Source organism: Caloenas nicobarica, chromosome 18 (assembly GCF_036013445.1).
Source record: "Caloenas nicobarica isolate bCalNic1 chromosome 18, bCalNic1.hap1, whole genome shotgun sequence".
NCBI lineage: Eukaryota > Metazoa > Chordata > Aves > Columbiformes > Columbidae > Caloenas > Caloenas nicobarica.
Window position 1 is genome coordinate 7810879 of NC_088262.1, and position 19681 is coordinate 7830559.

Genomic DNA, 19681 nt, shown 5'->3' on the forward strand with positions numbered 1-19681 from the left:
GTGCCCACTCCAGAATAAATCTACAGCAGCCCCTTGTCCTGTGATTTTCCCCTTATAGGTACTTTAATCAACCAGGGGACGCGTTCCCTTCCTGAGCGCGGTACGGGCTGTCTGGAATCAGATGACTGTGGGGTTATCTTTACATCCCATTGACCTATTTTCAGATTAACCCAACGTTTCCTTCCACGTTATCGCTCCTGGGGCTGGAAAGTCCATCGTTAAATGGACCTTGTGGGCATCGGCTGGCAGGCTGGGCCAATATCCTATATTATATTTAATTGCATCTTCTCTGCCCGCATCTGCTGTCATCAGCACGGTGACTGCAGCAGGGGAGACGGAGAAGGGCTGCTGTCCTTTTTGCTCTCTCGGCTTCCCCTTGTCCACAGGAGATAGAGCTGTTATTTAAGGGATGGAAGGTGCCAGAGCAGAGCCTGAGAGGCTCCCCGGGGTCTGTGACAAGCCCATCACGAGCAATTTAAAGTGCAAACTGGAGCCCACAAGACGAACGCCCCATTGCTTGGCCTCTGCTCCCAGCTCTTCCTCCTGCTAGAAGGGACACGATGACCTCAAAAGTGAGGTTTTATGACCTCAAAAGCAAGGGTTTTCAAGCAATTGCAGCCTGTTTTTAAAGCCACCTGCAGTGGGTTTACCTTTGCAAAGCGCATCTGGACTGTTTCTCTGGCCCATCATCGATCCCGCGTGACACAGCCCTACCCAGCCCGGGGGGTGACGTCCAGAAATCAATTTATTTATTTCCAAGGTTCAAGAAAACCCTGTTTTCCCGTCGTGGCAGGACACAGCACCTGCTGGAAACCTTTGCATTCCGTTCTCAGAGACAGCTAACACCAAGTTTTTGCTGCTCAGCTGAGCAGCAGCAGCTCCAGCAAGTCTGGGCAGATTCTGACAGGAGATCCCCTCTGCCAGGACAACCCCTAGAAGGCATTTTTTCCAGGCTGCAAAGATAAGCTACGAGGAATGAAGACTGCTGGATGCTTTGCATCTTATAAGGGGATTGAAAGACTCCAGAAATGGGGATTCAACAGCTCTGCGGGGCTGGAGCCTGGGTTTGATCCAGGGGCTCCTGGTCGAACCATCTCCTGGTGTTCAGAAACCTCCGTCCTTCCCAACCTCGCCAGCCCAGAGAAGCTCTGGGCCCCCCCGGGGACGATCAACCCTATATAAATCACCCAGCGATTAATAAGGTTATAGAATCATAGAATCGTTTTGGTTGGAAAAACCTTTACAGGACAAAGCAGCAGTTTCTGCAATGGCAAAGAACCCAGCAAGCGAGTCGTCATTTGGCTACAAAATGAACACATTTCACGAAGGAGCGCAATTTAACAGCTCGGTAATTCCTGCTAATTCATGCGCTTTCCTCTCCTACAAAATGAAGCCCTCAATGGTGGAAGAAATCCCTCCCCGCTGCTCCTCGCCCCGGCAGGACGGCTCATCCCCGCTCCCCACGTGTGCTGCCAGCAAAGCTCCGATCCACCTCCTCGGAGGCACCGGGAAGCTGCTGTAATTAAAGGAAGCAGCTTTTACAGTCTCGTTGCGATGTAGCCGGCTTTTAATTGTGGAGCTACACGGCGTCAGCTCTGCAAGCAGCTGTACCCGGCTGGAGGGGAGGAAGAGGAGGGAAGATGATGGGATCCACTGACCTCCTGGCTGGACAGAGTCAGACCTGGGAGAAGAACAGGAGGGTGCCAGAGCAAATGGCTCTTTCTGGCTGGAAATTCAGTAAATAATGAAGAAATTTCCCTGGAAAAGGAAATAAATACTTGGGGTCCTCCGGGGAGCAGCAGGAGCTGAGCACTCGCATGCTTGTGACACCTGGGCAGACCCTTGGACAGACAGGCTGTCCCCTGCTGTCCCAACTGCTCCAGCAGCTCAAAGTGAAAGGGCAGCTTTAGCCAAATCTTCATGGATATTCACTAGAGCAAAGCTGATTTCCACCGACTAACACCTCGGACCTCTGCCTAACCCATCACCTATGATATGTCTGCTGGAGACGTGTCCCAACTAAACTATGGGCTGGAGAATCCAATAAAGCTCAGACACACAGTGGTGTGTCCAGCATAACCCCTTGGTTAAGGCTACATCACCTCCATCTTTGCAAGAGTTTGCAGTGCTCGAGTACCCATGATTGGGGGCATCATCTTCAGCTCTCACCGAGACCTGTCGCCAAACATCCAGCCTTTCCCAAGCCCGCAGCATCCCACACGTAACTGTGTCCCGGCACGAACATCAAAGCTTGGGCAGAAAAAGAACAACCTGGTAACTCCAACAGCTTACAGAAACACTCGGTCTCAAGTAACGGGATCATCTGATGCTGCATTGAAGGTTGAGGTTTCCTCCCCACCAGTGTGGAGCTGATAAATCCCACAGCCACGTCATGTAGCTCCATCATGACCATACACGACTGGCCACTTCTGGCCATTTCCAAAAGCAATTCCTGGCTTGCCTGAGCAGTTCAGGACTGTATTTGCCAGCTGGCGAAGGAAGGTGAAGCCTGGAGCCTGGGCATCGCATGGGTTTTCATGTGAACAGATGCAAGACAGAAAGACGGCTTTTATCTGCCAGAAAATAATTAGAAGTGCCTTCATCTGGACATCATGTTTCCATTTGAATGGCCCTTTTTGCAGCCTGAATACACCTCAGTGACTGTGGAAAGCATAGGAAAATAGCAGTTATAATTAAGTATGTGCCAGGCAAAGAGAGGAAAGCGGCACCAGCAGGAGTGGAGCCTGGTCCCGGTGTGGTGCTGGCCCCACCACAGCCCATCCACAACATCCCAGCACCCAGAGAGCAGCTCAAACCACATGTCAAGCACCGCCACCACTCAGCAGGGAACAGGCTGCCAGCACGGGATACAAGGATGTGCTTAAAATTAAGTGCCTTGCCAGGACTGGTATTAAGAGTCCAGAACTTGACACTGGAGCAATTAAGCTCCGAGAACACTTTGTAAAGCCCTGACCCCACACGGCATCAAATCCTGTTTTCTTCGACTTTCTGTCCTGCCTTATGAGCAGTTCATTTCAAGGGGGCCGTGGCAAAAAGCACCTCTCAGCATCGCAGAGATCAATAGCCCCCGTTGCTCCAGCAGCTCCAGCATCACAGACTCACGTCCCTCAGCCCCACAAAAGCAGCTGGAGATGTCGACGGGACCGTTCCTGTGACCTAAGGACAGGGGTAGGAGCTAGAGGTCCCCACAGCCCCCATTGTGCCCCTTCTCCCAACACTCCCCACCTGCCTCCAGGGTGCTGGAGGAACAGGCTCAGCTTCTTGCAGCTTTTGCACCAGCACAGCCGTCACTCCAAATAGGCTGCTTGTGATTTTCCAACATCTACTTCTAATTTTCCAACTTCTGCCTCATTAACAACCCAGCTCAGGTATTTCAGGCACTCCCCGCTCCTCCACTACCAAGCAACACACACATACACACACCAGCCTTGATTCTCACTTCCCTGAAAGCACATTTTGGCTACCAATGCAGCACAAAGGGTTTGCAGAAAAAAAATCATAGAATCACAGAATCATTTTGGTTGGAAGAGACCATCAAGATCATCGAGTCCAACTGTTATTCCATCCCTGGCACTACCCCATGTCCCTGAGAACCTCATCTCTGCATCTGTTCAACCCTCCAGGGATGGTGACTCCACCGCTGCCCTGGGCAGCCTGTTCCAATGCCCGACAGCCCTTTCCAGGAAGAAATTGTTCTCAATATTCAATCTAAACCTCTCCTGGCATAACCTGAGGCCATTTCTTCTCATCCTATCACATGTTACTTGGGAGAACAGACTGACCTCCCCCTCGCTACAACCTCCTACAACCCCGATCCCCAGTATTTCAGACCCAATCCTGACCACCACCTCCAGGCACTGCTGCATTGCAATCGATACAGATGCTAATAATGAACAGCTCTCAGATAACTACCTAACTACTGGCTGAAGTGTACGCAGGCAAACCTGCCAGTGATCCCTTGCCAATGATCAATACGTGTAGAAAAATCAGCTCAGAAATTTGAAGAGACAGAAAAAAACAAACCAAGAGAGAAATTATTCCATGCTGAATAATTTATGGGCACCGGCCTGTGCTTTGTGCATGCTGTGTTGGGTGGAAGCACCTACAGCTCTGAGCTGTGAAAGGAGCAGGGGATGCCAAAGAAGAATAAACAAGAAGTGGACTCAACTTTTAAAAAAATAGCCTCCAACTCACCCTGATGCTGGTGCCTGCCCTGCTGCAAGCTCACCAGAGATACCCGGGACAAATTTAGCCCCGGTTCCCAGCGGAGCAAAGCTTTGCTACTTCGGGAGGCTGCGCGGGGATAAGAAATCAGAGCGTTTGGGCTGAGCCTTCCACGGTGACACAGCTTTAGCTTTGTCCCATCCCTGCAGCTGAGCTCCAGCCCCTCACGCATCCCCCTGCTCTCTGCGCACCAGCCCCTGCCCAAAGCTGCAGCTGCAGGTAAAGTCCCCACTAGACTTTAATGAAGTACCAGAGATCAACTATTAGCATAACTCAGGATTAATTACACATGTTCTGCTAAGCCTCCCGCTCGCTCGCGGTCACACAAAGGTTTATGTCAGCTCTCCTCAGAGCCAGCGCTGATGCTGAACCAGCCCTACAGCACTACCGAGAGATCAGAAGGCATGGAGCAGGGTTGCTGGCATGGCTCGGTCCTCCCCTCGGGGGGAACTCTGCTCCCCGACACCTGTGTTAACCCATCTCTGCACTAACCCATCTCTTGCTGGGCTGCAGGAGGGTCCCAGCCAGCACTGGGCTCAGTCTCCAAAGGGACACGGGGTACCCAGCTACAGCCCCAGGTCCTGCCTCCACTCACCCCAACCCCATCATGTGGGTGGACCCACGATGCGGGTGTCCGGCATTCAAAATGTCACCAAAGCCAGGCATAGGACACACGCTCGGGGAGGTGGGGATGGTTTCTATTGCTGGGACAGGGACAAGTGGCAGACATGCGGCCCCAGCCAGGCTCGCCTGCTCCCCATCCCAGCCACGACGGGGAAGAGACGGAGCTGCCATTCCCAGACATCCCAGGGGACATGTCCAAATCCACATCCAAGAGGAGGTCTCATCACTGCCAACTGATGTGGAAGCTCCTGAGCTTCTGAGGAAGGCAAATTCCTACAGGCAGAACTCAGCTCTCCAGAGCCACCCGCAGAGGGAAACGGATGCTGCAAAACCCCCTGCAAGACTCATCCAGCTCCTTCCCCTCATTAAACGACCACCGTGAGGCTCTTCATTACAAAGTACAAACAAGAGCCACACAACGACACCACCACAGCCCTCCCAGCCATTAACTTCTTTCATCCTTGAGTACACGGATATTATTTAGCACATCAGTTTAGCTCAGCGCGCCACGCAGAGATCGCCGTGATGCATGCCCGCCTCTTTGAGAAGCTGCTGCCTTTTGCATTAGGACCAGGATTATTTTTTTGAGTTAATTAGTTGGGAGCTAATTCCGTTCATTAATTCTGAATGCCGCAGGGGCTGGGTTGGGGTTTTTTTGTTGTTTTTCTTTTTTTTTTTTTCCAGGATTGTTATTTATTTTCACTCCCTTTTCAGCACAGCTCATTATGCAGCCAATGCTGGCTTAGCGTCGCCCAAAACCTGCCCAGTCCCCGAGGCAGCTTCAGGCTTTTCTCGATTTATAACCCACTCTAATTTGCATTTTCCCTGGCACTTGCCCTCCACTTGATATGTCTCACAAGAAGCGAGGAAACTTTGCGAGGTTACATGAGGCAGCAGCATCTGCTCAGTAATAAAAGAACTGCATCAGCAGAGAGGAGCGTGGCACATGGTTCTCTCTTACTTTTTCCATCTAATATTGGTCCCTCTCGGAGACAGGGTGCTGTTTGCACACTTTCACTCTGCATCACCCCATATCCCAAGGCAGAAAACACCCATCCCTCTGCGAGAAGAGCCCCAGAGGCAATAAATTCCCCCGCAGGTCCCCAGGTCACCACCAGTCCCTTCTGAGGATGGACTCTTTGGTGGCTGCCACCCTCCTGCAAGGGATGCAGGTTATTTTTGGCAGCTGCTCAGCTGAGCAGGAAGGGAAGGAGAGAAGGAAGAAAGGAAGGAAGGAAGGGAGCTGCTCAAATAGCACCAGCAAAGCCACGAGGGTTGAGCACAGCCGGACACAGCGGGAAGAGCCAGCGACCTCCAAGGACACCTGCATCCTGCAGCCACATGGCCAGCAGCCCCGCAGAGAGCATCCCTGGGGAAAGGAGGGGTAAACCAGAACCTTTCCCATACCCGGCTCTCGGCAGGCATCAGGGGACACGGGGACACTGTGTGCTGACAGCGTGGGACTAAATGCTGCTCGGAGCTGGTGCCAGGACCGCAGGGCAGAGTCCTGCCCCTGGCATCTCCGCATCAGCCCCATGCAAAGCCTTAGTTTGCACCGGTCCTTCCCGCTTCCCCATGATGCGAAAGGGATGGGATCAATCCCAGCCGTGACACCGGTGGTCTGCACCCACCCAACACAGCCTGAGATGCTGGTGGGGGGAAAAGCCACCCCTGAGCCTTTGCAGACCTTGTGCTTTCAGGCAAAACCATGATGTAACCCACACACGTGCTGGGGGGCAGATCCTCTCGGGGGGGGACTGTGCACCCATAGCACCGGAGCACCTACCTCTGCAGCTCCTTCAGGGAGACGGTGACCCTCAGGCTGTGTCCCAGGAGGAAGAGGGTGGCCAGGATGTCAGCCCACTGCACCATCTCGCCCAGCGGGCCCCCCTTCAGCACTCGCGGGCTGAAAACATCCCCCGACTCCTCTGTCAGGAAGCCGATGTGGATCAGGATCTGGAGAGACAAGGAGAGGGGTCAGCACAGGGAGGGGTGGTGCTGGGGGAAAGGGACAAGTTCGGTTTTTCAGCCCAAAATGACTTATGGTCCCTGATTCCCTCCAGCTCCTTTTGCATGCTGGAATTACCCAAGGAAATCAGTCAGGTGTAAAGACAAGTGATCTATGTCCAATTAGCAAAGACCCGATAGTCAGAGTTTAACAGTTCCCATCAACTGGTGGTCTGTATCTTGGGCCCCAGTTTATGTTCCCAATGTACATCGCAGTCCGTCCCGTGGACCAGAGCTGCATCTCCCACAAAAACACTAACAGGAGGGCCAGCAACCTCAGCACCTCTGCGGAGGGGACGTCCCAAACTCCCTGCCTGCTGCTGACGACTGTCTACTGGCTGGGCATCATCTCTCACCCACCAGGACCCATCACCAAAATTCACCCCATCGTTCAGCATCACCAGCCCTGCAACACCCCAAATGCACAGTCGTGCCCATGGACACTGCAGATACACATGCTTCTGTAACTTAATTTTCCTCCCAGCTCGCTGACACCCCAGCTGTCTCCTCTCCCCGTGTCCCCACAGGCTGAGCTTTTCCATCTCCCCAGTGGGATCCCCACTCCGTGCAATTTACTCATACGTGTTTCTGGTCCCTTTGCCGGCCCTTCAGCTTCTGCTCGAGGCGTCGAGCCGCCCGCAGCCACTGCTGTGCCAAGTGCCGGATCCTCTTCTTCATGAAGCTGAGGGACTCCTTGCCCGTGCCGATGAGCTCCAGGAGGTGAGCCAGGTCGTTCCGGAAAGCTGCCTAGGAAAGGAGCAGGCTCTGCAGTTTGAGTGTAGGGAAAAGTAGCTGTGAGAGGAGCCCCTGGGCTGCCGCAGGGGCTGGTGGAGGTTTGGCCGTTGTGGCTGAGGTGCTGCGGGTCCCTCCTGGATGGACAGTTTCCCCTGGTGCCACCAGACCTGACACCAGAGCTCCTCCACTTAATGTACCAAATCCCAGGGGCCCCGTTGCAACCAGAGCATCTTGTGACATCCCAGACCTGTTGGAGGAGGTCCAGAGGCCACCAAGATGATCAGAGGGCTGGAACGGCTCTGCTGGGAGGACGGGCTGAGAGAGCTGGGCTGTTCAGCTGGAGAAGAGAAGCTCCGGGGAGACCTGATTGTGCCTTTCAGTGCTTAAAGGGGGCTGATAAGAAAGATGGGGACAGACTTTTTAGAAGGGCCTGTAGCAATAGGACAAGGGGTGATGGTTTTAAACTAAAGGAGGGGAGACTTGGGCTGGATATAAGGAAGATATTTTTGCCCCTGAGGGTGGTGAGAGCCTGGCCCAGGTTGGCCAGAGAGGTGGTGGCTGAACCATCCCTGGAGACATCCCAGGCCAGGCTGGACGGGGCTCTGAGCAACCTGAGCTGGTGCAGATGTCCCTGCTCATGGCAGGGGGGTTGGACTAGATGAGCTTTGAACATCCCTGCCAACCCAAACTATTCTATGATTCTATGAAAACCCACACAGCATCCTGGCCCTGCTGACACTGCTGGCTCTGGGAACATTTACTTCCAGCAGCCTTGAAGCCACCATCTCCCCCAGACCCCCCAGGACACGGGCTGCTCCCACATTACCTGCACCCGCGGCAGCGGCGGTGGGGAAGGCAGAGCCGCCGTCCGGTTTCGCCAGGGCAGGGGAGGGCAGAACCACTCAACTTCGCTGAGGTAGATGAGGAATGAGCACTCAGTGCCATCCACGCCGAAAAACGCATAGCAGGGGTCGGAGGTCCACCTGGCCCTCATCCACTGCAAGGGGGCAAAGAAACACGGGGGGCTGGACAGGACAGGACAGGATGTGGCAGCCCTGCCAGCTGCCCCTGCAATGGGCAACCTCTGTTCTCCATCACCCTTCTCCAGCTGGGAGCTGGAAATAACGGGCAGGGTGGATAAGGGGCTGCAAACCAGGGTGCACCCAGTACCGGTGCCGATGTTTGCCTGCTCGGTGCCCCCGGGGCACACGGCGCAGAGGAAGAGCCAGGAGGGTTTGCTGGTAGCTCCCTGGGTTTCTAGCACTGGTTCCAGCACCAACACATGCATTCCCTGAGGGCGAAGCCATTAATCCTCAGGAAATGATACACCACAGGGTTTTCTACTTGTTAGCTTTGCTGGGGAGCGAGATGAGCTGCAGATCCCATTGCCTCCGGCACAGTAGGGCAAGGAGACAGATCCACCAGCAGTCTCTGAGGATGATTTCACACGAAAGAGAATAACCAGCAACTGGAGCAGCGATTTATCATCCCCCACAATGGCTCTCGCCAGCCACTTCCTAACTCAGCTACAAAAACAAATCTACTCAGGAGACAGGTCGCTGCACCCAGTATGTAAAACGCAGCAATCACGGGGACAGGATATCGAATTACAGCCTTCCACAATTAAATTACATTCCGAATTTGCTCAGATTGTGGAAGGAAAGGATGCCTAGCACCAGGGGAAGAGGAAAATACAGCCTCCGCCCAGTATCATTTTAATACACCCTTCAACATCTTCTCAGGGAGTCTCAGCCCTGCAGAAGCCTGAGCTTGAAGCAGGAGGCTGGGAAAGGGGAGGGAAGAAGGAGAGGCTTTTAATTAGTTGATGTAAATATGCTCTCCGACAAAGCAACCGTGCTCCGAGCCAAATGCCAGGCTGTGCTCAGGTGTAAAGAGCAGGCTGGGTCAGGCAGGACATCCGATTGGAGACAGAGGTCCTGGCCACCGTAATGAGATGCTCTTCTGTGCCAACACTGACATTATTCCCCAGACACCAGCTAACGTTCCAGATGTTTAAAGAGGATGCGACAGCGATTTCTCCTCACCGCGCTTCTGTCGTTAAACACAGAAACTGCAGGCAGGGAGGGCGCAGGCAGGGCTGGTCTCACAGAGCTGATTCTGCTGCTGCCTGCACACCTCTGGGTACCACGGCTTCAGGGCTTCATACAACTAAACTTGAAGGTATACGTCTTATTATCCAGGGACGAAGGTTAAATTCATATAGCAAAGGCACCCAGAGGAGATCAGATGCCTCCCCTGTCTTTTCTCCTCATAGCACAGCTGTGCTTGGCTCTGCTCGTCCTTTTGCAACAGGCTGTACCTTTCCCTTTTTAAAGCAAACAGTTTTATTCTGGAAAGCATCCTCCTCCCCACTGCCCTTCCCAGTTTAACCCCCAGGGTCGTTGCTCTGTGCCTTTCCTGGCAGCTTCCAGCCCAGGTCGAGACCCTCTCCCAGACTGGGAACCCCGACTCACCTCCACTTTGCCAGCGCAGTCAGGGTACTTGGGGTCCCTGGGCACCTCACACTGGTCCCTCCTGCCATCCACCGCTGCAGAAAGACAATTTGGGCATGGGGAGAGCTGGGATGTGCTGGCAAAGCAGCTAGAAATGCCGGGAGGGGATGGGGATAGGGTGGGGATGGGATGGGGTGGAGATGCAATGGGATGGGGTGGAGATGGATGCAATGGGATGCGGCTGCCAGACCCCGAGCACACACATGGACACCGCGGCTGGGCCAGGAGACAGCCCCATCCCACTTGATGGAACAGGGCACCGAGACATGAAGCATCTTACCCAAGGTCAGGTAGGAAACAGAGGAAACCCTCCAGCCCTGCTTCAACACCGAGAGCATGTTCCCCTTTCCTAAATCTCAGCAGGTCTCTTTGTAGCACCTCCCTGCTGCTCTCAGCCAGCTCCAGACCCCAGGTCCCATCTATCTACGCTCCTGTTAATCATCCGTAAGCAGGCTGCAGTGTCTAAGGAAGCGCTTGACAGCCTTTACGCCATAAACTTGCAATAAAAATTGTCCTGCTGAGCTGTGAAGACTCAGCCTCCAGGGTCAGCCCTGGAATAAGGCACAAAAGTGGCTAAAAAGGTAAAAGCATCTTTTCTTCCTCTGTGGCTGGATTAATAAAAGACATCACCCCTCCTATAAGCCCTGTTTGCCTATAACTGAAAAAGCATGAGGTGGGAGAGGCAACAGAGGCATTTTCTCCTTGTTGATGCCAGCCCAGATCCCAGAAACCAAGCAGCCATGTGGAGAAACATCTGGAGAGCCCAGCTGTCCCCCAGCACTGCCAGCGGGATGGGAACATCTCTCCTGGTGCTGGATCCCAGCCCCTGGGCTTCGCATCCAAACCGCCACATTTTTCTCTCCAGGTGTTTGTGCTGGCACCGCTCCTCATCTTTAACCCTGCATTTAATTCTGTGGCATTTATTTCTGACAGAAATCCAGATTTGTCACCATTCCTCTCCCTTGCAGACTTGAGTAACCAAATTTTTCATGGTGGGCTTGGCTGGATCTCTCTATTGCAACTGCAAAACACACAGGGGGCTGGGAGCATGGGGACCCCTGGGGACACTCACCTTTCCCGTTCAGGAGGCTGTTTCGAAGAATCTGATCGACTTTTATTGCAATGTCTGAGACGTTTTGAGCTATAGCTTGGATCCTCTCCATCAACCCAGCTGCTGGCTGGAACCTGGGGGAAAAAAAAAAAAGAAATAGACTCTGAAAACTTGATGTCTCCCAGAGGTGACACCTAGGGGTGCTCACAGCAAACTTGCTGTCCTTGGAAGCTGCCAGTAGGTTGAATTTAGCTCCAGGATGCAACATGGGAACCTGTGGTCCAGCATTTTCTGGGCAAAGAGGTCATTGCTTTCCAAGAGGTATGATTAAAAATTTATGTAAATCAGTATTCTGCCATTTTTCACAGTGCACTGATAAACACGGATACATCTGTGCATTCTACATGGGGAAATATTAAATAGGCTGGAAAAAAATTGGTTGTCTTATTTCAGATGTGCTATGTTTGAAAATCCTCTGCTGTGATTATTGGCCTTGTGGTGCATGTAGGGAGCCATGCTGGGAAAAAAGCAGAATAAAAATAAAAATACAGAGAAAGGAAGGCAAAACCAGAGGAGGGCTGAGGAAGCTCGTGGGCCTGAAGCGGAGTGCAGACAGATGCAAAACATGCACCAAAGATTGAGGCAAGCGGATTTCCAGGTCCCCCAGCGAGGGCTGTGTGGGGACAGGGCGCGCGAGTGCAGGCTTGAGATCAGATTCCACCGGTGTCAATAGCTACATATTAATCGAATTAAACTTTGCAATCAATACCATCCTGGGTAAACAGCACCATTAAACTCATCTACATAAAACACCGTGCAGACACGAGCACTGTAAAGAGGCTGGGTGTCAATTAAAACCTGGTGTAATATATAAAAGGGCAAGAGAACTCAATCCATCAGCAGCGGTGCCCTCCACCTCCAGCACCTCGCCTGCCGTTCCCGCCGCCAACAACAACTACGTCTCGACAAGCACGGTTATTGCTGTAAATAATTTCCCCTTCTGCAGCATCTGGGTCATAAGTTTTTCCTCCTGCTGCTGCCGAGATCATTATAATACAAGGAAATGTCATAAGCAGTGAGTAAAAGCAAAAGGGGCTACCTTGAATATTCTTGGCACAAAAAATATGTGCTGATGTCAGGTCCTTCTGGGCGAAGTTTTATGCTTGTTCTCCAGCACATCAGTGAACACGAAGGCTGGGATTTAAAGTACCTCTGTCCTCAAGGCTAAAAAAATCCTGGTTTTATGAACCGATAGTGCTTCGGTTGTTGATTTAAAGTCCATTCGCTAGCAGTGAGCAGCCCACATTTTTCCTTCTGGCGTGGTTTATGACCATCCATAGTCAACCTGCATACCTCCACAGGGAGCCACATATCTGAGGTTTTTAAGAAATAATAATTAAACACATAGGACACCATTGCCCTCAAGTAACTTTCAACCTTTTGCAGAGAATAAACCCCAGGTCTCCTGCCAGCTCCTGTCACCGCTGCAGCAGGGAGGCTGCTCATGAGATCTGGTAAAATATGGGCACAAAAATAACCTGTGGTGAGCAATGCTTGTGAGCATGGCTCTGAGAAGACAACATGCTCCTTTTCTGAAAGCTGTACAGCTCAGTCAGCCCTTAAAACCCTCAAACCTCCCCATTTCTGCAACCCCTTTTCCACCGGTGATCAGCTGTCAGACCATGCAGGTGATGCACATGTGCTCAGTAAACAGGGAAAAGCTGGGATGGGCAGCTTAGAAGCAAAATATCCCAAGGATGCCATGAATTTAGAGCCAGCGAGCCCAGGTTCCTGCTCCAACAACAGGAGAGGGATTTGAGGTTGGCGGAGATGCTCCTCAGGTTTCTCCACCGCTCATGGAAAGGAGAAAGGATGAGAAGAGCAGCGGCAGCCCTGCTCCCGTGCTTCAGAGCACCAAATCAGCCCACAATTCAACTTCTGCCTCCTCTCAGAAGCTATCCCAACTCTCACTCGAGTCAGAACCAGCTCCCAAAACACCCAAGGAATTTTATGAAACCCAAAAGTCAACAGTAACCTCGGTCCCCATCTCCTCTCTGATGCCCTCCAGACTCAGCTGACCCAGGGCTGAGCATCCACAAACAAATTTAAACAAAAATCAGGATCGTTATCCTAAATAAACAGCTTTCCTCTTCTTCCAGGCTCAGTCTCACAGCCAGTCTAAGTTGTGCTGGAGCTCCAGCCTCGGTTTCCACCGGGTGATGGGTCTGGTGTCTATGCCAGCTCGCCCAGCTCTTGGAAGCTACAGCTGCACCCCAAACACAAATATTTCAACTCAGAACCCTCTGATGTAATCAAATGTTTGATCATCACACTAAAGCAGCACTTCCAGTTCTTGCAAACAAGACAGCCACATCGCACGGGCTCCATGGGACTTTCCCCAAAACACAGAGAGTTACTGAGAAGTGACACAAAAAACGTCTGTGGTGGTTCTTGGTATATATTACAAAGACGGAAAAATGGTAGAAAACATCCTTCTGAAAGAAGCGACCCAGCTCAAAACTCCCACCACCTGGATGTTCATCGCCCTTACTTGTCAAACTAGTTTCCTCCAAATCCCCATGACTTTGAGGAAGGGATTTCATGCTCGGGCTGGAGAGAGAGAACTGATGGGCTTCAGTGTTGGCACTAACGCGAGCAGCGCCAAGCCACCTGCCTCGGTGTTTTTATCTGCTGGACAGCGAGGCTATCACTTGAGCAGCAAATTTCATTTAATGTATTAAAGAGAAAGCAAGAAGGTTAAGCACAAGTTACACCACCTATCATTACAGTGATTTGTCACCTGGGCAGGGGACAAGAAAATAAGACATTTAAAGCAAAACCTGAAATGCAAAAAGGTTTTCTGTAGCTCGTCAGAATTTGATGCTTTATTCTTAGCAACTGGAGACAGTGGGCAGGACAAGGTAAGTGGCTTATTCTGCTCGATGACAGCAAAGCAGAAGGGGAATACCCCATCGTGTGTCCCCATCGAGCTGGGACACCAGCACGGTCTCTGCCAGCCCAGCAGGACGACGAACTCGCTTCCAGTGCTGCACAGGGAGCAGTGACGGGCTTTTTTTCTTTTTTCCCCTTGTTGGTTTTTAAATTTTTCTATGGCGACAATATAAATGGCACCAAAATGCACTGAGGCTGTGCCAGCTATTGAAATTATAGTAAATTACTATGGGTCTTCTAGAACAAATTTTTCCCTGGGACCTTAAAACCATTTACTACAGCAAATACAGTACTTTTACTTCTAACCATCAATATTGATTTCATCTTTATTATTTTCAGATTAATGTTTCCCCATGCTGATTAAGATTCAGATCACAATGTGCCTTATAATACACTGTATACAGTATTCATCTAGTTTCGAAAACTGCTATTAAGACGTATCTTTCCCCACTGGCAGATCAGTTGCCATATAATATAGCCAAAGGTTGAGTTTTCCTTTACTTTTTCATGCATTAATTTGGTTCCCTTCACTTTGCCTCTCGCCCCCAACCCTGCAGCAGCAGCTCCAATTCACCGTTATCCCTTTACAAGGCAGTGTATTTTTATTGCCTTTTATAAAAGTGGCATTATGAAAAGATGAATCTCTTTCTATTTGTGCGGTGTCTTCATAATACAAGCTTTAAACATATTTGCTTGTTCATCCGATATTTCTTGCTATTAACTGGTGAAAACAGCGACTTTGGGAAGACCAATACAGAGAAAAGCAGATGTTTTGAAGATAACACATCAACAAATGCAACATTTGCACGGAGCAGTTTACCAAGGGATTCCAACTTGCTCATTACAATGTCTGCACTCTTGTTTGGCTCTTTAAAGATCTTTTTTTTTGGCCCAAAGAGCCAAGATAGAGCAGAAAGGAGCTGGGAAGGGTGTCTAGGCACTGGAGCTGGTGCTGGGCTCTGGGGACACAAATCACCTCCCAACTTCCAGCCCCAGAACAGCCTCACTCTCCAGGACAGGGAACCGAAATCCCAGAGGATAATCCTTCCCGGCAACGCGAAAAGGGCCTTTCCCATCCTCTTGGCTGCTGCTGCAGCTTCTGAGGTGCTGCCCATCAAAATAGCTGGGGTATCTCCTGCAGAAACGACCCGGGGGACATCTCCAGCGGGTCGCCCCGTGGGCTCAGGCTCCTCTCGCCATCCACCCACCCTAGTGGGACGAGCTCGGAGTCACACAACAGCCAGTGGGGAACAAGCCAAGGATAACTAAAAAAGGTGAATTAAATCTCTGAGAAAATGGAACAATTAAGAACTTTGCTCCTCTGGTGTAGAAGAATCTGGGTAAACTACATTGAAGCTGGAGGCATCTCCTCCCCTGGCCCTGATGGGGACCCCAGAAGTGAGGGGTCCGCAGCAACGTCCTGCGCTGTGCCCATCCCCTATAATCTAATGCCAAAAGCACCCAGGACCGGGCTGGAGACATCCCCAGGAGCTGGCGAGAAACAACTTGCTGCCTCTGCCAGGATGAAACAGGTTGTAGAGCCTGTGAAGAAGGAGACAAAGGCTTCTGCCAGCTGCATCCCTGATGCTGCCCCCCGGGCCAGGCTCCGCTTGGCAAAACAACCACCCAGCAAAGCACTCAGCGGCTTCACGTGCCAGGGCTGGATCACAGGACGGGTCTTACCTTCCCCGCGGGCTGCTTCGGCGCTCTGCCCACCCCAGACGGCTTGCACAGCACCAGCCTCACCTCGCGGACGCCCCCGCTGAGCCCCACAGCACACCAAGGAGATGGGAGAGGACACACAGAGGGGTCCGAGACCGCTAAGGGGACCGTGGCATCTGACAGCAATTTCATGAAAGGCAGCTAATCAGCGACGACAAATCAGGAATTAATAGAGCCGGGCTGGCAGGATGCAGGAACATCACCCATTTAGTGTCATATTGTGAGACTTTTAATTACCAGGGGAATATGGAGTCATGTAATGATTACGAGAACAAATACTTAAAGCGTGTGGAAATTAACTGAGCCTTGGCAGTAATTAAGCTTGAAGATTAATCAGTCGCTAGCAAACAACACCCTTTGCAGGCTCACCACTATGTGGGGAAGTGGGACGACCGGGGACGCCAGCGCTGTAGACCCCAGTTGTCCCCGTCGTCACCTGCCCGCAGGCGCAGGGCGCATTGGGGACAGCCCTGTCCCTGGAGAAGGGCTTCGCTGAGCCCCAGCACTGTCGGGTTATGGTTCTGGTTTGGCTCAGCCACTCCAGTCCCCCTCCCTCCCTCCCAAGTGCTTTCCAGCCGGGGACCAACACTTCCACTGCAAACTAATATTTCCCTTGCCCAGTAAATAGCTCTCCAGGAAGCCTCCATAAGTACTTCTAACTTCCTTCCCCTCTGATGATTTATGAGGGTTGCATTCAATTAACAGCAGTATTGATTTCTCTGCAGCTGACTGGCAGGCTGCTCAACTTCACCTCTTCATTTGGGCTCTGCAAACCCAAGCCCTCCTGATTTCGTCGGAGATCCAGTGTTAAGCAGCAAAGCACTTTGTAAAAACAAGAATTAATCCACTTTTGCGCAGGTGGAATTGTAAAACCCACGCTTGCGGCTTTGCTGAGCAGGGAAGGAGACGAAGGCGGCCGCCGTGCTAACCAGAGACGCTTTAAAGAATAAAATCCCTTTGAAATTAGCATCCTTTAATTGTATTATCTCTCACTGACAGCTTGAAGTCGGTCACTGGTGATCAAAGAGACAGAGAAAGGGAGGGAAAGTGGAAACAAGCCCTTGGTGAAGTCCCAGAATCCTAATAACGAACAAGAGCAGGGTGTCCCCATGGCCACGGGGCTGATCTGGGTTCAGGAGCCACTGCTCGGTCCCGCTGTGACTGATGGTGCCGGTTCTGCATTGGCACAGGGAGTCCCCAGGGGCTGCAGCCGGTTACCAAGGGACAGGGACCTGAGCACACCTGTCCCCAGCTCCGTGGGGTCTCAGCCCAGGTTTTGCACCAGCAACTATTCTATTAGGGCAACAGAGGTGGAGAAGGGGCTGGAGCACAAGTGTGATGGGGAGTGGCTGAGGGAACTGGGGGGTTCAGCCTGGAGTTTATCCCTTGGCCATTGGTGAACAGAAATTACCATCACCTGAAATTACTGGTTCTTTTAACACAAGATTGGCCAAGAAAAATCATCAAATGTGAGCAAGCGCCTTCCACTCACTGGCTGCAATAGTCCTGTCCATTCCTCCCTGGGATCACTGTTGTTCTCCTGGTGTGCCTGGGTACCAGCCAGCCTCATAAAAACACAATCCCCAGCATCTGCCATTATGAAGGTAAATGATATTTTTCAGTGGTTGAAATTATGTTACTTAAAAGGCAAGAGCATGCACTCCGAGGCTGCCTGTGCAGCTTTAATTCATGTGGGCAGGCAGTATGGCACAGCACAGCCTTTAATTACAGGCTCACTTACTCCGTTTTCCATTATAGGCACAAAAGAGACTCGTAAGGAAAGCGAAGGAGAGAAATGGAAATGATGATGGAAACAGGGTGGCGCAGGAACCACCGCCGGCCGTCGAGCACGGCCACGGGAGCTGCCGGGATGCACCAGCCCCAGCGGTGCAGCACAAGGCAGAGCAGCCCAGTGCATGTCACATCCCTGTCACCTCTTGCATGTCACCTGCGATTCCATCTGAGCAAATCCTACATTTGCATCTTTTCCACACTGCAAAGTTTGTCCCAGTTGCTGTTTAAAGGCTCTCAAAGCAAAGGGAAACGTCTCTTTAGCAAAGCAGCATGTCACGATGGGAAGGTCTGACGGCACCTCTCAAGGTGCTGGCTGGGACGGATGCGGCGTGTGCTGGAATCCCAGCCTCCTCCTCTTTCATTTTAAGTTTTGCTGACTCCGAGGCTGAACACATCAGCCCCAGATTTCAAACAACAATCACTTCCACAGCTACCCAAAGAATATGGGCACAAAGGAACTGACCAGAACTTGCTCTGGGATTTAACGGCAGCAGGAGCACGGCCCATGCACCAGGTCCTGCTCCAGCCATCGGTGAGTCCCACCACAGCACAGCGGTGAAGGGACACCCTCCTACTCTGCAACACTAGCAGCTGGGACAGATGCTACAGGTAACTCCAAAAATCACAGTAATTTCAGAAAGCCCAGAAGAAAAGGGTTCTAGAAATGGCAAACAACAAGACTGCAAAAGATTTGCCCAAGCCCCGTGCCCTGGTGGGCTCCACCATCCCCACGCAGCAGCTCAGCCCAACATCACGGGGCACACGGGGGTTTTTTACTCCTGCAAACCCAAGCTTGGTGCTGCTCCCCGGGGTCTGCATGGGGCATCAGCACGGCCAACTGACCTGTCCAGAGGGAATCGTGCTTCATCCCCTTTGTGGAAGTCAGTGCTGTTCTCTAGCCTGGCCAGGATGTCCATCCTCTTCATCAGCATCTCCAGCATGTCGCTCATCCGCCGCAGCACCCCTCGGGACTCCAGTGCACCCATCACTGCAGGCATACAAAGAGCAAGGGAGACACGGTGATGGGTTAGGAAATCCTCCTCCTCACAGCTCCAGCCCCAAAGCTGCCCCCAGTCCTGCACTGCCCAACCCCATTGATGGGCTCGGAGGCATATGGACCATCTCAGTGCCCCGCTGGCCTCAGATATCCCCTCTCTGGTTTGCCAACAGACACACAGCCCCAGACACATTGTCCTGCCTGAGCATGGACTAAATCCTCAGTATATGGGCCCCTTGCGACAAGAAAGGCCTTGAGGTGCTGGAGCGAGTTGGGAGAAGGGAACGGGGCTGGTGAGGGGCTGGAGCACAAGTGTGCTGGGAGCGGCTGAGGGAGCTGGGGGTTCAGCTGGAGAACAGGAGCTGAGGGGAGACCTTCTGATCTCTGACCTGCCTGAAAGGAGCTTGGAGCCAGGGGGGTCGGGCTCTGCTCCCCAGGAACAAGCGCCAGGACCAGAGGAAACGGCCTCAAGTTGCGCCAGGGGAGGTTGAGGCTGGATCTGGGGAACAATTTCTTCCCCAAAGGGCTGTGGGGCATTGGAACAGGCTGCCCAGGGCAGTGGGGGAGTCACCGTCCCTGGAGGGGTTGGACAGACGGAGATGAGGTTCTCAGGGACATGGGGCAGTGCCAGGGGTGGGGTAACGGTTGGACTTGATGATCTCAAGCGTCTCTTCCAACCAAAATGATTCTGTGATTCTAATCTCTGCCTGTGCCCAAACCCAGCTGTGCTGCTGCACCTCCCCATAACCAGTGGTGACACCAGCCATGGATCCAGCCTCCTTACCTGCAGTAACTCCTCTCCAGGCAGTAACTCCCGACTTGTTCACTTCACCCAGCCTGTCCCGAGTCCTTACGGGAAACCAACTTCATTCTCACACACAAACCAACCAGCTTTCCAGTTTGCACTTCTATTTTTCCCTCTCCAAGACCCACCTAGCCCAGCATCCTGCCTTTGACAGCAGCCTACAGGGGATTCTTAAGGAAAAGCACGGGAAACAGAGCAAATAGGTGGTCCTCCCCCAAAATACCCTCCCAGCAGCA

General features: G+C 52.2%; 1 protein-coding gene across 2 annotated transcripts in view; it reads right to left on the minus strand.

Moving 5' to 3' along the window:
• The window catches only part of MGAT5B (alpha-1,6-mannosylglycoprotein 6-beta-N-acetylglucosaminyltransferase B), a 63477-nt gene that overhangs the window by 18365 nt on the left and 25431 nt on the right, over nt 1-19681 (minus strand). For both annotated transcript variants that reach the window (XM_065647920.1, XM_065647919.1), the window contains exons 3-8: nt 18487-18631; nt 11197-11309; nt 10086-10159; nt 8438-8608; nt 7459-7623; nt 6656-6825 (exon numbers count right to left, since the gene is read on the minus strand). In XM_065647920.1, coding sequence (XP_065503992.1) covers nt 6656-6825; nt 7459-7623; nt 8438-8608; nt 10086-10159; nt 11197-11309; nt 18487-18631 — 838 coding nt within the window. The remainder of the gene's footprint in view (nt 1-6655; nt 6826-7458; nt 7624-8437; nt 8609-10085; nt 10160-11196; nt 11310-18486; nt 18632-19681) is intronic.